Here is a 24,132-nt window from a genome sequence, read left to right on the forward strand (position 1 = left end):
CTTTCTCTTCCTTCACATTCTGGATTCTGATTGCATTATGTTAGACCATTTGAGACTGATTTCAATTGTACCTGTAGGATTTTAATTTACAAAGGTGGCTGAGGGATGGAGAGGCTAATGCCACAGAAGAGAATTTTATCCTTACAGTTTCCAAGGGCAGAGAGCAAACATGCCGTGTAGGGGCACGTGGAGAAACACCAGGGTTTGGTCAGGAGTCTGGAAGGAGCAAGGGAAAATCCTAGACTCTCTTTCCTGGGGTTTCCAAGGGAAAGGCAAGGCAGAAAAGGAAAAAGCATAGGGTTGGATGCTTCGAGTTACGTTGGTGGGCCCTAGGCTGTAGGGGTGATTTTCAGTTGTCTGGCCTGGTGGTGACGTAGAGCAAGAGAAATTCTGGCTGGGTGTGTAAGAATTAGGGATATAGACTTGAACTTGTTGCTTTGCCTTTGGAAGTGAATTCTTCACTACTGTGGTTTTATTTTCTGTTTCTTGCATATCCACATGTCTCTTTTTAATAGTTTCTATCCCTTTGGTAAAATTCCTATCAATTTATGCATGTTGGCCAGCTTTTTTAAAAAGAGTTTCATTTATTTATTTAGCCATGCCAGGTCTTCATTGTGGCATCAGGGCCTTTAGTTGAGGCATGTGGGATCTTATGTTCCCTGACTAGGGATTGAACTCGGGTCCCCTGCATTCAGAATGCAGAGAATTGGCCACTGAACTGCCAGGAAAGTCCCTTGGCCACCTTTTACACTGGATCCTTTAACATATTTAGAGTAGTTTTTAGGTTTCAGTTTGACAGTCTCACCCAGCCCCCACCACCTGAATACCTGGCCTATTTCTGGGTCTCTTTCTTCATGATTTTGAGTTACTTTTCTTTGCTTCTTTGCATGCCTTGTGATTTTTTGGTGTAATGCCAGAGATTGTGTGTAAGAGAGCAGTAGAGACTAAAGGAAGTGCTATCCATACCTGGTGAAGGGCACACCCATTTTTCCATCAAGCTACAAGTATGTAGGACTGTCAGGTTGGTTGGCAGTTGAGCTGAGATTGGGCATGGTTGTTTGTGACAGATCCTGTTAGTCACAGGGTTCCTGTGATTTGAGGATGCTGTCAGAAGCCTGTCTGGAAGCTCACCCACCCTGTCCCTTATTCTTACCGCACATACCTCTTTTAGCTCTGCTCTCCAGCTGCCCCTGAGCATCTGGGGACACCCTGTGGGAAGGGGTGAGAAGGTGGGCCCACATTCTTCTCTTGTCCGTGTCTTCCAGGGAAGGGGTCTTTAACCCCCGGGATCTAATGCCTAATGATCTGAGGTGGAGCTGATATAATAACAATAGAAATCAAGTGTACAATAAATGTAAATAATTGGAATGCACTTGAATCATCCCGAAGCCATTGTCTGCCCCCATCCATGGAAAAATTGTCTTCCATGAAACCGGTCCCTGGTGCCAAAAGAGTTGGGGACCACTGTTCTAGAGGTTTAAACCATCACACCAGCTCATGGGCTCAGTCTCTTCAGTCATGTCTGACTCTTTGCCACCTGTGGACTGTAGCCCGCCAGGCTCCTCTGTGCATGAGATTCTTCAGGAGAACACTGTAGTGGGTTGCGGTGCCCTCCTCTAGGGGATCTTTCTGACTCAGGAATTGAACCCCTATCTCCTGTGTCCCCTGCATTGCAGGCAGATTCTTTGCCCACTGAGCCATCTGGGAAGCCCCCCACCAGCTCATACTCTACCTTTAAAACCTTGTTAAAATCCAGTTTTCCTCCTCTCTTATAGCTTCCTCTTTGTCCTGCTCTTCCCAAAGGATGAAAACAGCTGTACATGTGTGCATGCACATTCTCTCTAGGAAAGGACTGGTTACTTCCTGTGTTTTAGTGTGGGTTTTTTTTTTTTGGCATCTTCAGTTCTCAGATGTTTATTAAAAGAAACCAAACTACTGTGATTTTGTAGGGATTTTATAGATTCTCCATCTTGTTCAAGTCGTTAAGGTAAAAATGATATTTTCTATAACTTCTGCAGTCGGAGCAGAAGCAGCCGTTCTCTAATGAGAACGGGTTGAATTCACTTTTACTGGAGAAAATAATCCTACTTGTGACTATATCACTGCTTATTTGCTCTGTTTGAAACACCTTTTTGGTGGACAGAAGAAAGAAGTTGTCATTAGGTCTTCTTCCTTAGTAAACTCAGGTTACAAGCTTTAACCGTCCCTGGAAAAATTCATAGATTTGTGTTTAAATTTTTTCCCCCAGCATCTCTTGTGAGAAGCCGATTATGACTGCTATATTTCTAAAACTTTTATAAGTGTTTTACTTGGCTTTGGCACTTTCCTCTTAGAGTAAAATTTAGTGCAGGACTTGTAATATGCTGGGATTTTTTTTCCCCCCTCTTCCTTTTCAACATTCCTCTTACAAAAGCATTAGAATATTCCTGATTTATTTCCATCATAAGTTTTGGTAGCTGCTGCTTAGTTTTTTTTCCTCTTAACTTCTCCATTTACAATAATATCTCATTAATTGACATCTCATAAATGTGAATGTTTCTCTCTGTGCTTATGTTGTTTTATGTTTTCTTAATTTACAGACTCATTGATCTGTCTTATAGAATCTAAGAAAAACCCATGTCTTCCACATGCTTTGACAGAACAATAAAAAATGCCGTTGAATGAGGATTAATAGAAGGTCAAATGGAACCCACTCCAGTGTTCTTGCCTGGAGAATCCCGGGGACTGGGGAGCCTGGTGGGCTGCCGTCTATGGGGTCGCACAGAGTCGGACACGACTGAAGTGACTTAGCAGCTTTGTAAGGCTGTTTCTCATGCCTCAGTCTTGAGTTGTGTCTGATGCCTGATAGTCCATATTTTTTTTGAATGAATGAATGAAAAGAGATTGAGATGGTTATTTAAGAATAAGAACCTGTTTAACCTGAGTGTTTGTTTCTTTAGAGTTCAGTTCTCAACCTTCGCTGTACAGATAACAATTTTGGTTTTAAGTAAAGACAGACTATCCCAGGTCTCTTTGGTCTGGTTCAGTTTTCCTTCATGAAGTTTATCCAGTTGCCTTTGTGTTCACCTGGAGTCCACTTTGCCTTGCTGGACATGGAGTAACCTGCAGAGCTTAGCACACTGTCTGGGACACAGTACATACCAAATGCTAATTTGGTTGAATTGATTTTTTGATGAAGGAAGAAGAGGAGGCTGTGTCCTCCACTGGACACTGCAGCAACATCTGTTCCAGAAAACCAAGTTAGAACATTCTCAATCCCAGTTTCTGGCTCCAGGGCAGTCACTAATGTTCTTCCCTTAGCTTGTCCATGAAATGAAAAGATAATTGCTACTTCTGTCTTTATGTGGGCTTTCCTGGTGACTCAGATGATATAGAAGCTGCCTGCAATGCAAGAGACCTGGGTTCAATCCCTGGGTCGGGAAGATCCCCTGGAGACGGGAATGGCCACCCTCTCTGGTATTCTTGCCTGGAGAATTCATTGTTTCTCTCTTTATGTAAATGTGAACAATCCAGCACATTGTTGTAAAATTTTCTGTTCTTCACTAGCCTCATGGTCACCAAGTTGTTCTAAGTGTCCACTAAATTTTATTAGAAAAGCATGTTTTATCAATAAAGCATGTCTTTCTTTCAAAAACTGGAGAATTTTTATGTTTCAATGATGAGATCCTATTAATACTGTAGTTTAAAATGTGTCCTTAAGTCTCAGTTTTGCTTAATGATTTCCTAGCAATTGATTATTACAAACAAACGGAAGAAACTTGAGAAATTTTAAATGGTTGAAACGTATTTTAGTGCATGATGTTTCATTTGGAGGTAGGAGCTACAGTGGATGGCTATGGGCAGCTTGTGTGGTAGGATGGGGCTGCTTTCTGTAAATCTGGTCACTGTTCCCTTTAAGAAGCATGTGACGAGTGTGAAGTGTTCTGGGGAATCACTGCAGTGTGATGGATTAATTCTCTGAAGTGGAATTGTTGTGAGTTACTGTGTTGTTATTTGTCAAAATGGAAACAAAAATAGAATTCTGTCCTTGTAGGTAATAGATCTCTGCTTAATCTCTCATCTTTCAGCAGGTAGGTTGGTTCGTTCTCCTCTGTATTCTTCAAAGAGCCGGGGGCTCAAGTCTGAATCATGCCTTGGAGACAAGGAGTAGAATAGTATTTTCATTTTTATGCCACATTGGATTTCTATCCAGACATAATGTGGCTCTTTGATCTGAAGCCTGACAATTGCTTTTTTATTTACTTTAGTATCTGTAATTCTAGTTTCATAACTCTTCATCATTCATTGTCTTCACTCCCAAGTTATCAGAACCAGACATCGTTTCTCTATCTGCTGCTCTTGTACAATTTAGTTAAGAATATTCAACTGTCTACTGGTAGTAAATGTTACCTCCCCTCATGTATGAATGGAGAACCTTAGGGGAGAGCAAAAAGAAACTAGTAAGTACAGGAAATTTCATCACGATTCAGGTCTGATTTTGAGTATTCGAAGCATGCGTGCGGGCTCAGTCTCTCAGTCATGTCTGACTCTCTGAGACCCTATGGACGTTAGCCTGCCAGGCTCCTCTGTCCGTGGAGTTTTCCAGGCAGAAATACTGGAGTGGGTTGCCATTTCCTCCTCCAGGAGATCTTCCTGACTCAGAGATCGAACCCGTGTCTCCTATGTCTCTTGCATTGGCAGGTAGGTTCTTTATCATTGCACCACCTAGAAAGCCCATTCTAAGTATCAGTTCAGTTAAGTCGTGTCTGACTCTTTGCTGTCCATCACCAACTCCCAGAGCTTGCTCAAACTCATGCCCATTGAGTCGGTGATGCCATCCAACCACCTCATCCTCTGTTGTCCCCTTCTCCTCCTGCCTTCAGTCTTTCCCAGCATCAGGGTCTTGTCAAATGAGTCAGCTCTTCACATCAGGTGGCCAGAGTATTGGAGTTTCAGCTTCAGCATCAGTCCTTCCAATGAATATTCAGGACTGATTTCCTTTAGGATGAACTGATTGGATCTCCTTGCAGTCCAAGGGACTCTCAAGAGTCTTCTCCAGTTCAAAAGCATCAGTTCTTCAGCGCTTAGCTTTCTTTATAGTCCAACTCTCATATCCATACATGACTACTGGAAAAACCATAGCTTTGACTAGACGGACTTTTGTTTGCAAAGTAATGTCTCTGCTTTTAAATATGCTATCTAGGTTGGTCATAACTTTTCTTCCAAGGAGCAAGCGTCTTTTAATTTCATGGCTGCAGTCACCATCTGCAATGATTTTTGAGCCCCCCAAAATAAAGTCTGCCCGTTTCCACTGTTTCTCCATCTATTTGCCATGAAGTGATGGGACCGGATGCCATGATCTTAGTTTTCTGAATGTTGAGCTTTAAGCTAACTTTTTCACTCTCCTCTTTCACTTTCATCAAGAGGCTCTTTAGTTCTTCATCACTTTCTGCCATAGGGGTGGTGTCATCTGCATGTCTGAGGTTATTGATATTTCTCCTGGCAATCTTGATTCCAGCTTGTGCTTCAAGTATTCTAAGTATAGTATGTCTTTATTTGCTTTGGCTGTTTTGGCTTTCACTGAATCCCTTAACTAGTTATTAATGGTGTATTGTAAATGATCTGTCTTTTATTCTTTATTCTTGGAGTGATAGCTTTCTTTCTCATTATTTTGTTGCCCATAGCATATGGAAGCGCCTCTTGAGTATTTCTCAGATCCATTCATTTATTTTTCTTTATTTTGGTCATTCTGTCTTATCCTCTGAATTGTCTAACACATCTTTTAAACCACCCCTGCTCAGCTTCAGTCCATTTGTCACTGAGCAGCTATTGTTCATGTACACATTTTTTTTTTTTTTACTTTACCATAATTTTTTAAATTGGAGTATAGTTACTTTACAGTGTTGTTACTTTTTGCTTTAGAGCAAAGTGAATCAGCCCCAGGTATGCATATATCCTCTCTTCCTTGAATTTCCTTCTCATTTACATCACCACAGAGCACTGCGTAGAGTTCCTTGTGCTATACAGTCAGTTCTCGTTCGTTATCTGTTGTGTGCATAGTAACGTGTATATGGGGTTTCCCCGGTGGTTCAGATGATAAAGCGTGTATACACCAATCCCAGTCTCCCACTTGTTTGTTCTCTATATCTGTGCCTCTATTTGTGGTTTGCAAATAAATAAGTTCATATGTACCATTTTTCTAGATTCCACGTATATGTGTTCATATATAATATTTGCTTTTCTCTTTCTGACTTACTTCACTCTGTATGTCCGTCTCTAGGACATGGAAGCAACCTAAATGTCCATCAACAGAAGAATGGATAAACGAAGTTGTGGTCCATATATACAGTGGAATATTACTCAGCCGTGAGAAGGAATGAAATTGTGCTATTTACAGAGACGTGTACATGTTTAATCTGACCGTGTTAACCCCCTACTAAAAACCTTCAGTGACATGTAGGGTTTGTTTATGTTGTCAAGTCGCTTAGTTGTGTCCGACTCTTTGGGACCCTGTGGACTGCAGCACTCCAGGCCTCCTTGTCCCTCACTGTCTCCTGGAGTTTGCCCAAATTCACTTTCATTGAATCGGTGATGCTATCCAAACACTTTATCCTCTGCTGCACTCTTCTTTTGCTTTCAATCTTTCTCAGCATCAGAATCTTTTTCAAATGAGCCAGCTCTTTGCATCAGGTGGCCAAAGAGTTTCAGCTTCAGCGTTAGTCCTTCCAAAGAATATTCAGGGTTGATTTCCTTTAGGATGGACTGGTTTGATCTCCTTGCAGTCCACAGGACTCTCAAGAGTCTTCTCTAGCACCACAAAAAAAAAAAGCATCGGTTCTTCGGTGCTCAGCCTTCTTTATGGTCTGACTCTCACATCCATACATGCTGGAAAGACCATAGCTTTCACTATATGGACCTTTGTTGGCAAAGTGATGTCTTTGCTTTTTAATACTCTTGTCTAGGTTTGTCACAGCTTTCCTTCCAAGGCACAAGCATCTTCTAATTTCATGGCTGCAGTCACCATCTGCTGTGATTTTGGATAAGTAAACCCTCAGCATGACCAAGGAGGCCCTGCATGGTGGGACCCCATCTTTCCATGGAGTTGCTCTGCAGCTGGTTTGTAGGATGCGTGATGAGACTGATCCCAGCTCCTCCAGAGTGTGCCCTTTCCTTGCTATGTGCCTTCTTAGCCTGGGGAATGCCATGACCCTCTTGCTTCAATTCGTACATGGCTCATTTATCCTTAAAGTTTCAGATTAAATGTCCTTTCCCGAGGGAAGCCTAACTTCTAGGGTTAGGACAGGCTTTCCTTTCTTATGTGGCTTCCATGGTGGCTCAGAAGGTAAAGAATTTGCCTGAAATGTAGGAGACCTGGATTCAATCCCTGGGTCAGGAAGATCTCCTGGAGAAGGAAATGCCAACCTACTCCCAGTATTCTTTCCTGAGAATCCCATGGACAGAGGAGCCTGGTGGACTATAGTCCATGGGGTTGCAAAGAGTTGAACACAACTGAGCAACTAACACTTTCACTTTCTTCACTTCCTTTCTTACTCCCAGATCACCTTAAAAATCCTGAAGTTGCCCAAAGAGATTGGCAGGTTCACAGACAAATCTCCTAGACCACAATGATTTAGCATAATTGAAAGTGAAAGGTTTTTTATTTGGGTACATATCTCCTGATGTGCTTCTTCCTTCCTCTTTTCCTTCTAGGGAGCTGGCTTTGCTCATTTACACTCACCTGACTCCCTTACAACATTCTTTGTGTGTGCTTCGTCGCTTCAATTGTGTCCGACTCTTTGCAGCCCTGTGGACTGTAGCCCGCCAGGCTCCATTGTCCGTGGGATTCTCCGGGCAAGAATTCTGGAGTGGGTTGCCATGCCCTCCTCTGTGGGCTCTCTCTGACCCAGGGATGGAACTCTCATCTCTTACATCTCTAGCATTGGCAGACAAGTTCTTTACCACTAGCGCCCCCTGGGAAGCCCAGCATTCTGTGTACTTGTAGTTAATTGATTATTTATGATTTGTTTATCTCTGCTTTCTCTGTTAGACAGTATGCTCAGCCCAATACCTAGCACATGGTAAGATATTTAATAATTCCTGACCTTCTGGGACAAGACAAAGCATAATAGCTCATCATCCGGTGGTTGTTGAAAGAACTGAGTGGTTGTAAACCCTGTCTTTGTATCCTATGACAGACTTTGCCATTTTTGGCCTGGAGTCCCATTTTCTCTGCTGATTTTGTCATTCCTGGATTAGAAAATCTGTTAGCTTTCTATTATGTATTTGCTGTAGCTCCTCCCTGTCCATTTTATATTTATTTCTTTTAATTATATATTAAGTGTTTGAATCTGTATACTTTTGGGAGAGGTCTTTAGATATTTTTTCTGCTTTGCAAGAATGGAGCATTCATGTAGACCTGAGACCCCCCGTGTGTAAATATTGTTTTATCACTTAACCGATGTAAAGAAAAACACGCCTGCCATCTGAAGTTTTCCCTCACAATTTTAATTAACTCCCCTGAGCCCAGTGTGGGTTACTAAGAATAAGGGCCAGAATCCCCACGTCCCAGTCGAGGCACTTCTTTAAACAGCCTGGTTTTCTGGGCATCTTGCCTCGATCCTTGCTGCAGAAGGATGCTGTGCATAGCGAGAGGCGGTGGGATCTTGGTTGTGAGCTCCGTAGTGCCAGAGTGATGGCAACCCTGGGCCGTTGCTGAAATGCTTAGGGTAGACCAGTCAGGAGTCATGCTGCTGTTCAGGAGTGCACTTGGGGGTTGAGAATTGATTTTTAATTTTTAGGGTTTTTTTTGTTTTTTGAACGTGGACCATTTTTAAAGTCTTTTGAATTTGTTACATATATGTGTGTGTGTGAGTGTGTATGTATGTATGTATATATATATTTATATTTGGGGGGTTGTGTGGCATCTGGGATCTTAGTTTCCCAACCAGAGATTGAACCCACACCTCTTGTGTTGGAAGGTGAAGTCTTAACCTCTGGACCACTAGAGACATCCACAAGTTATTTTTTTCCACAAAATTCATAGCCTGGAGAAAGTGGTTGAAGACCTGGACCTATCAATTGTAGATATTTGATAGTGAACTTGAAGCAGATAACTTCTCAGGCTTTATAGCCATCATGTGGGGAAAGAGCCTGTGGGTGTGAGTTTTGGGAACACCATGTATTTGCATTGGTTATGGTGCTTTTGGAGTATTGCATGCTTTAAGTACTTTATAAAAATTGTAGTGGTTACTGAATTACATTTGATTCTTGCCACTTGCTTTACTTGTAAAAGATTATCCAGTACTTGAAAATGAGGTGAAATACTGTTCCAGGAGTGATAGCTTTAATTCAGTATTAAATGGGAATGGATATTTACTTTCCATTTCAACCATCTATTTTCATTTCCAGTTGTCTGTGATGTGGAGTATTCTACCTTTTCATCCCTTTCCAAAAAGTTTGTTTTTAATACTTTTTATCAAATGTACAAAATTTGTTTCATTGGAGAAACCACCAAAGTTTAAGAGGAATTATTAATAGCTTTTCTACCTAGCATACCTTCCCAGCATGAAGAGTTTTCTGGCAGGTTGTCTAAATATCCAAATAAACTGAACTAAGATCAGCATTTGGCTCTGAGGACCAACCCAAGGCTCTGAGAAAACACCGAGGAAACCCCCCAAATGGTTAACAGTGCTGGATGGGATGAAAATGACTTTCTGGTTTCATTCTGTTCATGCCTGGGTAACAGTAAACATGTGCCAAGTCGCTTCAGTCGTGTCCAACTCTTTGTGACCCCATGGACTATAGCCCACCAGGCTTTTCTGTCCGTGGAATTTCCCAGGCAAGAATACTGGAGTGGGTTGCCATTTCCTCCTCCAAGCGGTCTTTCCCACCCAGGGGTTGAACCCGTGAATGTCTCCTGCATTGGCAGATGGATTCTTTACCACTAGAGCCACCTGGGAAGCCAACAAACGTGTATATCTTTTGTAAATAAAAATGTAATCCTCACTACCATCCCACATCCATTGGATGGCTACTTTCAAAGAGAAAGAGAGAGGAAGAAAATTAAAAGTGTTGGTGAAGATATGGAGAAATTGGAACCCTGTGCAATGTTAGTAGGAATGCACAACATTAAAAAGAATAAAATTACTATTTGACCCCCTTTGTGAGACAGAAAGTTTTCTCCCTAATTACAGAACACATCTGTACTCCAAATGTGTGAGTGTCTCTAAGCAATTCTCTAATTCTCTGTGGAGAGCAAGTGTCCTGAGATTAAACTCGGCTTCAGCACCAGGTAGAGTTCATGAAGACCCCGCAGATCAAGGCCTCAAGACCCCCTACCACTTCAGATGACAATCACAAGTCTACAGATCAAGGCCTTAAGACCCCCTACCACTTCAGATGACAATCGCAAGTCCAGGTTGTCATCTGTGCTTTTGGCTATAGATCAGGTGTTCCCGTGACCCTGTCCTTGAGTTTGATAATTTGTCAGAATGGCTCACAGAACTCAGGAGAATAGTTTCCTCACTGTTGTTGATTTATCTGTGTGTATGTGCTTGGTCACGTCTGTCTGTCTGTGATCCCACAGACTGTCACCTGCCAGGCTCCTCTGTCCGTGGGATTTCCCGGGCAAGAATACTGGAGTGGATTACTATTTCCTCCTCCAGGGGATCTTCCCAGTTGACAATAAAGGATATTTTAATGAGAACAGATGAAAAAACCCATGAAGAGATAATACAGGGCAAAGTCTGGAGGAAGGGACTTGGAGGTTCTGTTTCTGCTGTTGGGTACTCTCCTAGCAGTACCTCCATGGGCTCACCACCCTACAAACTTTTTTGAACCCCAGGAATTTTTATGCAGGCTTCATTATGCAGGAATCATTGATTAAATCATTGGCTCTTGGTGTTTGAAGTCAACCTCCAGCCCCTCCCCACTCCTGGGAGGTGTATGGATGAGATGGAGCTGAAAATTCTAATCCTCTAAGCACATGGTTGGTTCCCCAGGCAACCAGCCCACATCCTGAGGCTTTCCAGGAGCCTCAGCTCATTAGTATACAAAATGACACATCATTTTAAAGATTCCAAGTTTGTCCTTCCTGCCTGCCTCCCTTTCTCTATTCCTCCCTTCCTTCTGTACCACGTGTCATGCGGGATCTTAGTTCCCCAACCTGGGATCGAAATAGTGCCCCTGGCTTCAGAACTTCAGGGTAGTGCCTCGAAGAGTTTTTGGAGCTGTGTGCTGGAAAATGGGGTCAGAAATTAAACATATATTTATCATTTCACGTACTACAACTCCACTTCTGAGTATATACCCAAAAGAATTGAAAGCAGGATCTAGTAGCAGCATTGTTTACAGTAACCAGGTGGAAACAAGCCATGCATTCATCGATGGGTGCATGGATAGAAAAATGCGGTATATGCATACAGTGGAATACTATTCAGCCTTAAAAGGGAAGGAAATTCTGACACACGCTACAACAGGGATGAAAATGGAGGCTACTTCACCAACTGAGATAAGCAAGTCACAAAAAGACAAATACTGTATGAGTCCACTTTTAAGAGTCACCATGTATATTATCATACGTGAAACAGAACACCATTCCAGGTTCGATGCATGAGACAAATGCTCAGGGCTGGGGCAATGGGATGACCCAGAGGGATGGGATGGGGAGGGAGGTGGGAGGGGGGTCCAGGAAGGGGAACACATGTAAACCCATGGCTGATTCATGTCAATGTATGGCAAAAACTACTACCATATTGTAAAGTAATTAGCCCCCAACTAAAATAAATAAATTTATTAAAAAAAAAAAAAAAGAGTCACCTGGAGTAATCACGTTCCTTGAGACAACAGGTAGAAGGGTGGTTGTCACGAGCTGGGAGGGAGGGAAGTGGGGACTGGTTGTTTAATGGGTACAGAATTTTAGTTTTCCAGGAGGAAGAGTTCTGGAGTCTGGACTCAATACTGCTGAACTGTGTCCTTAAAAATAGTGTAGATGTAAATTTTATGTTCTGTGTATTTTATCTCAATTGAAAATTTAAAAGAAACAATGACCACAATGAAACCTTAGAAAGTAGAAAAGAAGGTTTGTTTTTAGCAGTCAAGGAATAACCTGATCTGTTCCTGGTGTCTTGCAGGCCTGGTGTTTCCTTGACCATGCAGGCGTTTTCGGAAGAAGAGAGGAAGCAGTGGTTGGAAGTTCTGGGTGGAAAAGAAGCTGTAAGATATAACCAGTGGTTGAGTTTTATTTCAAATCCTTTAGCGTTGACTTCTGTTCATTTTCATGTTATTTTTGCTTTATAGTATATGAAAAAAGTTCCCTGCTGAAGGTGGTGTCTGAATTCCTCTTGGAAGCATTTGGTAGTCTAGAAATTTGGTTTGAGGTAGCAGCAGCACACTTGAGACTGGCATATCGTTATTTTTTATTTTTCTTGACTTTGCCACTCAGGTTCGCTTGGCTTGAGGAAGTCATCTAAATTCTCAATTTCTTCTTCCCTACCTGTGAAAGTACTTTGGGTGATGAACACAATAAATGCTTGCAATTCATTTTGATCTCAGTGGAGATGGAACGGTAAATATGAGGCTGTGCAGGCAATATTACAAGTGACTGCTGTACTTATTTGCTTGATTTAATGGTTTCTGGTTTAGCCTAATGAGCCACAGTGTGCAGTGTTAGGTAGCCTTAGTGATTGGGCCTCTGTGTTCAGATTGGTTTGCGGAATAAATTAAAAGCAGTGAGAGCAATCCAGAGGCATGGCACTTCAGTCTGTTTGCCACTTTATGCAAGCACTGCCTTCCTCTCAGAGGACTGGAGGCGTCTGGGAGTTGAGAACTGGGCAGGTCATGTATTGAATGGGGGACTTAGCAAGGGTAATTATAGGAAACACCATAGGACTGGTTTAAATCAACTCTACTTCAAGTATTATGACACATAACCAGCTGCCAATGCAGGTACCTTGGGCTTATCTGGCAAGCATTTGGCATTTCAGCAGGATTTAAAAAGAGGGATAGAGCACAGTAGAAGAGGTGTCATATATAGTAAAAAGAGAGGTGTCAAAACAGAGCTTGTGAGATGGACAGAAGATAATGTTATCTGATGGCAGCAGGCAGTCAGTGAGAATGTAAGAGACAGGGCGAAGGGGATGGGCAGCGATGCAGGTAGCAGTCTTGACATGGTGTTGAAACACGGAAGCCCAAATTACATATGTTAAAAATAGATCCTGTATAAGAAAACGTATCATCCTTGGAGGAAAAAAAGCAGTGATCAGATCTGTGTATCATTTTTTTATACTTGATCTACATTTAGCTTCTGTGATTTTAGTTCTATCTATTTATTCTTAATTTGTCCTTGAAATTTTTAGCTAGGAGTCAAGAGTACTTTCAGCATTGGTAGCTGCTGAGATCCAAAACAGTTTGTCCTAATCCTCTCTAGTAAAGGCACTGACCTGGACTTGTCCCCCAGAGATTCAAGAAATGCTTTGGAAAGTGAGTTTGCCTATTTTCATAGCAAAATGGTCATATGGCTAAGTCATGAGGAAATAAGTCTATTGCCAAAGGCAGTGTAACCTTGACACATATATCCTCTCCTTTAGAGTAAAAAAGCCAGGTAATTAATTCTAGATATACAGATAAAGGCAAGTCTGCATAAAGAAAATAAATATTCAGCTATATATTTAGGTAAGGGCACTGAAGGCATTTCATAATTTTTTTCAGATGATGTATATGCCTTGAAGATAATGGGGCCGCACTAGAATTCTCAGAGGTAGCCTGGGATCATTACCTTGATATTTCAGATGTGGTTATTGAGATTATGGCAGGAATCACGTCTTTGAGTTAACAGCAGATTTTAGCAATGGTGAATAAATGAGCTTCATCTTCCTAATTAAAATGCAGCAATTTGCTTGAGCATTTCAAATTTACATGAACTTTCAATCTTGGCACTTCATATTATTTCTGTTACTTTGACAATGCCTTGGTGAGAGGCCAAGGAGACTCAGAGCTCTCCTTTCTGTTACCTGTCTTTGCCTTTGAGCCCATGATAGTGATTAACCAATGTCAGTGTATTTTTTGGACAGTCCCTAGGTATGCCTACTACAATAGAATCATTTTTATGGATTTGCTGAAAATATTGTTTCCCCTTTTTCTCTTTTACTAGCTGTTCCCTAGTTTTAATAGAGCCATCATCCCAAGACCGGAAGGAAGTAAGTGCTAATGTATCAAGATGACTGTTGTCTCCCTTTCTCATGAGTTACTCTGTTTTTATTACTGATGTCAAACTGTTGCTGGGTGCTTGCTCTCTGTGCTCTGTCTGTGTTAGTCCGCTAAGTGGCAGACGTCTTATCCACTGAGGACCTCGTCAAACTTTTCTTGGCGGCTGAAACTCTCCTTGATCTTTCCCATCTCTGAGCCTGTTTCTTTCTAGTCTTCCTCTACGAAAACCAAAATACTAGATCATTGACTTTGGTATTTGTGTTTATAGTCATAAACAGATACACAAGAGTTTCAGGTATGCATCTGTAACCTTCCTAAGTTGTAAACTCCTGTGGGTAGGAACTCTTTACCAGGTCCTCTGCTCCCAACCCCTCTCACCTCCACACTTGGTATCCTTTATCTTTCCAGTCTGTCGGGCGTGGGCTGTACAAATAGTTTAGCATTACACCTTAGAAAATAAAACAAACAGCAACCAAATGCGTTCAGATATTCTAGGACAAAGATCTTCCCTTGCATTGTATGTACTAGAGGAAAAGGAAATACACTCTGGCTCTGTACTCTTGATTTTAACTGAGATAAGATGAAGGTGTGATCAAATTTGCTGGATTCTTTATGAATCTACTTCTCATATCTTTGGAAGAATGAAGCTACATTTGTCAGATGGCCACAGTTTGGAGACATTGTTAAATAAGCCATGATTTCAAAGTGATTATGGTGTGTGTTTTGCTTAACCTGGCACTGGAAATTCACCAGGTGCCTCGCAACCTTGTCAGTCATGGAAACACCTGCTTAAGACTTTCCTCCCTCTTGTCTTTCTCTTCTATTGTCCTTTCTTTTTCTTTCCTTTCTCCTCCTCCTTTCCCTTATCCCTTCTTTCTCTCCTCTCTTCCTTTCTTTTCTTGTTTTTACCTGAGAAATGAAAACATGTTTTGGAAGAGTAGTTTTGCTAAGCAGAAAGAAACACTTACATTTTATATAAATGTTGTGAATGCTGCTGCTAAGTAGCTTCAGTCATGTCCGACTCTGTGCGACCCCATAGACGGCAGCCCACCAGGCTCCCCCATCCCTGGGATTCTCCAGGCAAGAACACTGGAGTGGGTTGCCATTTCCTTCTCCAGTGCATGAAAGGGAAAAGTGAAAGGAAAGTCACTCAGTCGTGTCCGACTCCTAGCGACCCCATGGACTGCAGCCTACCAGGCTCCTCCGTCCATGGGATTTTCCAGGCAAGAGTACTGGAGTGGGTTGCCATTGCCTTAACACTGCCCAGTTTTCCTCATTAAAATGCTCTCCAAGCTTAGCTTTAAACCTGCAAAGATTTGTTCATAAATTGTACATGCTATCCCTTCTGAGAACCAAAGGTTAGTATTCCTGCCTCTGAGTTCTAAATATGGAATAAAGCATTCACTTTCCCTGAGTGCATTTTTGAAACAAGAATTGTCTTTTATTAGGGTCCTCAAATACGTCAGCCTAATCAATGGCAAAGTATTCATATTAGAAAAAATATAAAATTGTATTTTCAAAATAATCTTTTTTTGCTACATGAATCATCTTTTAAATTCATTATGAAAATAATAAAATATTAAACATTTAGAGCATGGTATAAAATGTGAAAAAAGTTTCTGGCTCATCGTTCAAATGCTATTTTTAAGAGTGTCTTAATTTTTTCCCCCTAGGTTAAAAAAGAAAAGTTTTGTGTTATTTCCCCAGCTTGTCAAATAATTTAAGAACTTTCACTCATGTCTATAATTAAAAAACAAACCCAAGTTGTTGGAATTTGGGCAAAACATTAAATATTTCTGATAGCTTCTTCTAAAAATTAATTGTAATCATTTTCTTGTTCACTATTTAAAATATTATTTTTGTTAACAGCTAGTTTAAATTATAAATTTATTTATATATGTTGGTAATGTTAGTCGTGTCCAACTCTTTGCAACCCCATGGACTGTAGCTTGCCGGGTTCCACACTCCACGGGGATTCTCCAGGCAGGAATACTGGAGTGGGTTGCCATGCCCTCCTCCAGGGGGTCTTCCCAACCCAGGGATCGAACCCAAGTCTCCTTTCTGCAGGCGGATTCTTTACCGTCTGAGCCACCAAGGAAGTATCTGTTGTTAATGAAGGTCCTGATACTACGAATGCTTCTCTCCTATGAAATTCTGATTTACGTTATGTAAACGGGGAGTGCATGGCCTTTAGTTTTCTTTCTTTGAAGAGGGAAATAAAAAGTATATCGAACCTAAATAATTTTGCCTTATTTTTGTCAGCAAGAAAAATGTTGAGTATTTGCACCTTTAATATTTTACAACTGTATTTCTTTTAGGTGCACAGTTGGATAAGATGGGATTCACAATTCTTAGAAAGTGCATCCGTGCAGTTGAAACACGAGGTAACATGATTGAATCGTTTTATTCATGAGAGGCTATAGGTATGTAAAATCTTAGGGTCGTTTCAAATGCTCTTTGCTTGGTTAAGTAGAATGAAATATTTTAATGCAAAATGCACCTTCTAGGCATCAGAGATTCAGTTGTTCATTTACTCTGAGCGGGGTAGGGGAGGAGGGTGGCGGGGGTTCCTTTTTATTTACGTGTTTCTTCCTTGTGTCGAAACCTGAAGTCAGTAGAAGAATCAGCAGTGCTGGACTTGGACAATCAGTCTCAATCACTTCTTGTTTACATGCTAGTAAGGTATTTCCATCTTCACTTGTCTTGTTAGCTTCCAGTTTAAAAATCAGCATCATTGAGATATCTTTTATGTATGGTAAAATTCATTGATTTTAGCTGTCGATTGATAACTTCTGATGAATGTGTTAAAGTTGTGCAGCGACCACCACTGTCATAGAAGATTTCTGTCTCCCCACAAAATGCCTTTGTGCCCCTTCTCAGCCTTCACTCCATCCTTGGCCCTTGGCAACTACTGAACTGCTTTTTACCACTTTAGTTCTTTTTATTGTTTTAAAAAGCTTTTTATATGAATGGAATTATGCAGTGTATACTCTTTTGAGTCTGGCCTCTCCTTTTTAGCATGATGCTTCTGAGACTCATCTTACTGGATGTACTCTTGTGTGCTAGTGTGCTAAGTTGCTCAGTCGTGTCTGACTCTGTGCGACCCCATGGACTGTAGCCCTCCAGGCTCCTCTGTCCATGGGATTCTCCAGGCAGGAATACTGGAGTGGGTTGCCATGTCCTTCTCCAGGGCATCCTCCCGACCCAGGAATTGAGCCCACATCTCTTACATGTCTTGCGTTGGCCAGCGGGTTCTTTGCCACTAGCACCACTTAGGTGTACTCTCGGGGCTCTTGTTTTATTGCTAGGCAGTTATTTCATTTTATGGATATACTGCATTTTGTTTATTCATCCACCTGTTGCTAATATTTGAATTGTTTCCACTTTAAACTTCAGGAAAGATGATCCCTCCCCATTTTGGTCCCCTGACTTAAAAGCTTAAGGATCTTTTCTTTCCAGTCCTTAAGGAAAAACAGAGCCTTGGCGCTTTGCAGCCATTGCGGCAGACTTTGGAGAAACTAAATACAATAAATTTGCAAAACAGGCTGTTTCTAGGGGCTGGACTTCTCTTTGTTTAGAGTCTAGTGAAGTATGGATAAATTGAATATTTAATTCCCTCTCATATATTGTTTATCCCAGTCCTACTCTGAATGACTTAGTGGAATGAAGCATTGCACTCACGTTTTCTTTCAAAACAAGGGCTTTGTTATAAAGCCAGGACTGCCACCTGTGAAATGAGAGTGTTGGCTAACAGATGAATACGGGCTGTTTTATGATTTGGGGATTTGCCCATCGATAATAAAAACCCAAGCCACAGAGAGCTTTTCTTCCATTCTCCGTTACAGTGGCAATTCAGGCAGTGACACATTTTCATTCATTTCAACCTGCACTGAGGTTGAGCTGACAAATTTTTTCTTTTTCCTGGTGCTTCAAAAATTTCCAAAATGAGGATACTGTGATTTTTCATGTCTCTCACTTCATCATTCATGTTTCTCTTTTTCCTGAGCTTCTTAAGAGCCTTTATGGTATCACTTGCATGGTTATTTTTTTTTTTTTTTTTAGTAAATACAATTCTTTCCACAAAGAATATAATTTATATCTACTTGTTTCTGCCTGGGCAGATAAAAATCTATCTTGAATGCTTTCTGATTAATCTGTAGTTTTATGGAGTGTTATGTTCATTGGCTTCCCAAGTGGTGCTAGTGGTAAAGAAAGTGACTGCCAATGCAGGAGATATAAGAGTCACAGGATTGATCCCTGGGTGGGGAAGATCCCCCGGAGGAGAGCATGTCAGTCCACTGCAATATTCTTGCCTGGAGGATCCCATGGACAGAAGAGCCTGGCGGGCTACAGTCCATAAGGTCGCACAGAGTCAGATACGACTGAAGCGACTTAGCACGCATGCACATGTTCATTGAATGGAGTATGTATAGTAGAATCTGCATGTATTGAATGTATTTTATTATAAACATGTACGTTTTTAATAGAAAAATGAGTATATTTTAAGTTAGATTTTTCCCATTTAAGATAAAAAATGCATATATTTTTCTTTTCAAATCTTTTGTCCCTCAAGGTCTTTTATTACTAAAGCCTTTTGTTTTTAATGGAGTAATAGGATAAAAAGAGAGTTAAAAGGATCAACTGTCAGATCATGTTACTCAGCATGATGAGGAACCTTGTGGAATCTCTGAGGTTTTTATCCTAAATTTGGAAGTTCCCTCAGGGAATATTGCTCTGAATGATTTTCCCTAAATCAGCTATCACGGCTATTGATTTTTTTTTGCTACCAGTGTTGTTGCATCACTTTTTTTCATCAGCCAGGATAAAGCTAGTTTATGTTCCTATAACAGGAACCTGGAAATTCTCTGCGGCTTAAGACAGCAAGACTTATTTCTCGCTCAGACAGTTGGTAGGAGGGCTTTTCACATTACTGCTGCCTGGCTCCCAGGCTCCTGGTTGCCGTGCCTGGAAGACTTTGAGGGCTTTGCGCATCACTGCTCCCTGGCTTCCAGGTCCCTGGTTGCCTCGCCTGGAGGACTTTGGACTATCAGTGAATGCTCTGGCTTTGACGTGAGTTTCACTTGCTCACAACTGATTGGTCAGAAATGGCCACGTGGCCTCACTCAGCCCCAAAGAGTCTACGTAGCACACCCCTACCAGGAGCCTGGAAAACAGGCAGAGAGCCAGGAGTGTCTGGTGGCAGCATTAATGACCACTGTGCGTACTTTGTGGATCTACATGCCTATGGTCCAGAGGCATTTAATGAGGTCTGTTTGAAGAATTATTTCTATAACATTTTTCAGCATTTTAAACATGACTCATTTTCTCTGAAAACTACCATTTCATATGTTTTGGTTAAAGCAGTTAGTGTACCTTTTACCTAACATGTCTTTTAAAAATGACACTTGGCATTTTTATCAACTTTTGAAAGTCACTTGGTCATGTCTGACTCTTTGCGACCCCATGGACTGTAGCCCGCCAGGCTCCTCTGTCCATGGGATTCTCCAGGCAAGAATACAGGAATGGGTAGCCATTCCCTTCTCCTGGGGATCCTCCTGACGCAAGTGTTGAACTCAGGTCTACTGCATTACAGGAAGATTCTTTACCATCTGAGCCACAGGGAAGTGGCATCAACATTGTGTTATCATTTAAATATGTACAAAGCATCAGACAAATGTCTAAAACTTACTGTAGTCCTCAGCCCCCTAAGGAAAGGTAACATTTTTACTGATGCGTCTACAACACGTAATGATATAGATAACATATATACTATGTGACACATATGTAGTATTATATATATTGTCCTAGATGGGACTGTTGGTGTATACTGTCCTTTTGGCATCCTAACAAACTGCATTTCACTGTAATATCAGCATCAGTTAACAGATCCTACTCTTCGTTTCTGTAGAGTTGTTCATGAAGCTAAGGCGCATGAGAGCGTCAGATCAATGGATCTTTCATCCATTTACGAAGTAATTGTTAATGATCTTGTACCGGCTCTTAATGGATCCAGGTCATCTGACCACCGCTGGGAGTGTATTGCTTATGTGTTCCAAGTTGAAGGACTTCCTGAAGCATCTGTCCTCAAACACTGCTGTGCCGTGGAATCACCTGAGCTCTTTAAATAATGCTGCTGCCTAGCTCTCACCCCCAGTCAGTCTGATTTCATTGCTGCTGGGTGTGAACTAGGAAGCTGGCATTTTAAATGTTTCCCAGGTGATGCTAATACGTAGTAAAATTTAGAAGTCTTAATGGAAGAGTTTCTTAGGTATAGGAGCAACAGGATACACAGTTGTTATATTTATAGTGTCCTGCTATATGGTGGACTTTCAACTTCTTTAAAATAACCCAACCTAAACCTAGACAAACAACAGAAAACTTCCAAAGAAAATAGCTCCCTGTTTGCTTCCTTCCCTCAGTTACAAGTGATTTGTCATAGTTAAATCATAGTTCTCATCTGAAGCCAGTGTTTATTGAGCATTCATGGGGTGAATATAGCCTTGCTCTAGGCTTTTGGGATTCATGTTAAAGGTTGGTTACATGTAATGCTCAATCCATGAATGGTAGACAAAACATAGATATTTGTAAGCAATTTAAGTATTTCAGATACTAAAATAAAACTGTTACAAGATTGCGTGGTTGAAGAGAATTTGAATACGCATCGATGGATTGCTGAGCGTGTGTCTGTGTGTGTGTTCAGTTGCCAAATCATGTTCGACTCTTGCGACCCCATGGACTGCAGCACGCCAGGCTTTCCTGTCCTTCATTATCTCCTGGAGTTCGCTCAAATTGATGTCCAGCCAGTTTTGATGCTATAAACCATCTCATCCTCTGCCTCCCTCTTTTGCCTTCAGTTTTTCCCAGCATCTGGGTCTTTTCCAGGGATTCAGCTCTTTGCATCAGGTGGCCAAAGTATTGGAACTTTAGCATCAGTCCTTCCAATGAATATTCAGGATTAATTTCCTTTAGGATTGACTGGTTTGATCTCCTTGCAGTCCAAGGGACCCTCAAGAGCCTTCTCTAGCACCATAATTTGAAAGCATCAATTCTTTGGTGCTCAGCCTTCTTAATGGTTCAGCTCTCACATCCATACATAACTACTGGAAAAGCCATAGCTTTGACTATGTGGACCTTTGTTGGCAAAGTGATGTATCTGCTTTTTAATACGCTGTCAAGGTTTGTCACAGTTTTGTCACAGTTTTCCTTCCAAGGAGCAAGCGTCTTTCAATTTCATGGCTGCAGTCACTGTCCGCAGTGATTTTGGAGCCCAGGAATGTAAAATCTGTCACTGCTTCCACTTTTACCCCTTCTTACCATGAAGTGATGGGACCAGATGTCATGATCTTAATTTTTGGTTGTTGAGTTTTCATCTTAATTGAAGTCTATGTTTTGGAACAGCTTTCTTTGGATTTAAAGGAGTAGAAAAGTATATTTTAGCATTTAGAGAGACCTCACCAAAGACGTGGAGACAGAAACAAGCCAAATGGAAAGGACGCATGAAGAAATAAAGGAAATACTCAGGTGTTTGCATTTAATTGACAAGAACCTGAATAAGTACTAGAGAGTGGTGGATAGCAGAATAGCAGGCTTAGAGGAGTGAATATAAAAGCTAGTATTAGTGACCATATGTGGGATAAAGGGGCTGAAGAGGCACATGGGGGGTAGCTGGTGAGCTCAGGTTACTCTGGGAAAGAGTTGCCTTTCTGTGGGTGATGAGATGTAGGTTCCAAAGTGGTGCAGTAAAGGGGCCTTTCAGAAAGTTAAAGGTGGGTACAACTTTTTTTTACCCTTTCAGGCTCTTAGTTTCTAAAAGACTGTAACTAGGAATTTCATTCATTCTACCTACTCCCGCCCCGTCCGTGAAGGTCAGAGAGCTAATTTTTGTACACAGTAGATTTTACTGCTCATTAAGTGTATCTGTTTCCTCTTTCTATCCTTCCCCTGAGTTGTTTTATTTCTTTTTTAAACTTTTTATTTTGCACTGGAGTATAGCCAATTAACAATGTTGTGATAGTTTCAGGTGGACAGCAAAGGGACTCAGCCAGACATATATACATGTATCCATTCTCCCCAAACTGCCCTCTTATTCAACCTTTGGATGGTTTTAATCCTGAGATGTCCATGTTCCTTCATTTGGCACTTCTGTTGCCTGATATTGTTAATTATATATTTATTTTGTTTCAGAACGTGGAGAATAATTTTCTTTTGTAAGTAACTTAAGAAACTGCCTCCCATGCCCAGTACCTGTTGGTTTTTTTTTGCAATTGGATGATACCACTTTTTTCAGGTGCATGCACTATAAAATATGCACAAACAAAGTATAACGCTTGCTGAAAAACTTCTTTCAGTTGCTATTTTTTAAATAGTCATAATTTAAAACTAAATTCGTATGCCACTTTGGTTTATGAAGTTTCTCTTAAAAAATTCTTCCATATGTGGATAATTTGAATATTCACTTTAATTTCTAGAGCATGGCATTAAGACGTCAGTCTAGGCAAGCTGTCAGTTATCAAATTCAGCTTTGTAACAAGCTGTGAATTCATGGGATAGAAGTAGGAAGCCACATCTCAGATATGGCAGTCTTTGAATTGTCTCACGTAAAAGTGAATTTCTCTTCCTTTAGAAAGCAAAGTTTTAGGTCTTTGGAAAAATATCCTGAAGTTGGCTTGAGGACTTTTCTGCTTCCAGAGCACTTCTAGAGCTGTATGGAGTCTTAGGATGGACCTGGTAGAAGATGATAATGTACAATTTCAGTATTAATCTTTGTTGGAGGGAAGATGCCCGAAGTAAACTTGCAACATATTTTACCAGGGTTGCACATTAATCTTAAATTACCAAGGGCCATTTATGTGCAAAATGAAGAAAATAAAGAACAGCTGTCCCTGGAAAATTTACAGCAAGTCAACTAGACTTTCTCGCTCAGTGTCTCTTTTTTAATCAGAATGGGTGTGAGATATGTGTGGGTGGAGAGAGAGGGCAGTTTTCTGTGGGAGGGAGCTGAAGAGTCTTGTGGTGTCTGCATAATGCAAATACAGAGCTGAAATACTAACTCCAGGCGAGTCAGGGCTGACTTTTCGTTTTCTCAGTTAGTAATCTTAATTGTTTTAAGAACAAGTACGCTTCCAAAGCTGTTAGCTTCCAAATGAGTGGTTCTGTAAAATTAATAGGGACAAATGGTTAAACCATCTTGCTCCCGAGTCGGCATGCGAGGTTTTGTGTGTTTGGCTCATGGTTGGATGAGGTCCGTGGGCATTTTCTTGTGAGGCTGTCTTGGCACTTGGAGCATCATGCTGGAGACCAGGGGAACAGAAATCAACCCTGATTAAAATCTCTTTCTCCACTTTTCTCTTTAGCTCTGCAGCCCTGTAAGTGAGCTTGTTAACCTGTCTCAATTTTATCATGAGTAAGACAGGCTAATAGGGGCAACTCCCTTGTAGTTTGGTTGTGAAAATTAGCAATGGGGATTCTTGGGATATTGGCATACATTGAGTGCTTAGTAAATGTGAGTTGATTAGAAATAAATCTATTAATTGAAGCCAGTCATCATTAAGTGGTTCCATTATTGATTCAAGGCTCTGGGAACACTAACGAACATTGTTTTTTTAATGGTAATTTATATAGGGAAACAAATCACCTGAGTTCAGCTTGTCATGTAATGCTGTGTGACTTGTAACAAGCAGCACAATTAACTGGCTTGACTTTCAGCCTCTGTCTCTCAGTGCCTTATAATGGACACTTGAGCAGTTAAATGGCTCGGGTGCAAGGAAGAGACCTTGCATATGGAAAAAGAAGAAGATGGCTTTAGATTATCTCAAGCTTTCCAAAAAAGAAAAAAAAAAAAGAGAGGTTGTCCAGGGTAGCCTAACATTGTTGTTCAGTTGCTAAGTCATGTCCTACTTGTTTGCGACCCCATGGACTGTAGCCCGCCAGGCTCCTCTGTCCATGATG

General features: G+C 41.1%; 1 protein-coding gene across 4 annotated transcripts in view; it reads left to right on the forward strand.

Moving 5' to 3' along the window:
- Positions 1-24,132, forward strand: part of ARHGAP10 (Rho GTPase activating protein 10) — a 358,841-nt gene that overhangs the window by 181,734 nt on the left and 152,975 nt on the right. For 2 of the 4 annotated variants that reach the window (XM_081544290.1, XM_081544292.1), the window contains exons 11-13: positions 12,111-12,192; positions 14,129-14,174; positions 16,503-16,568. In XM_081544290.1, the coding sequence (XP_081400416.1) occupies positions 12,111-12,192; positions 14,129-14,174; positions 16,503-16,568 (194 nt within the window). The remainder of the gene's footprint in view (positions 1-12,110; positions 12,193-14,128; positions 14,175-16,502; positions 16,569-24,132) is intronic. The other 2 variants (XM_081544291.1, XM_081544293.1) reach the window with 1 other exon arrangement.

This window comes from Giraffa tippelskirchi, chromosome 11, assembly GCF_054371585.1.
Source record: "Giraffa tippelskirchi isolate mGirTip1 chromosome 11, T2T-mGirTip1v1.2.pri, whole genome shotgun sequence".
NCBI classification, from domain to species: Eukaryota; Metazoa; Chordata; class Mammalia; order Artiodactyla; family Giraffidae; genus Giraffa; species Giraffa tippelskirchi.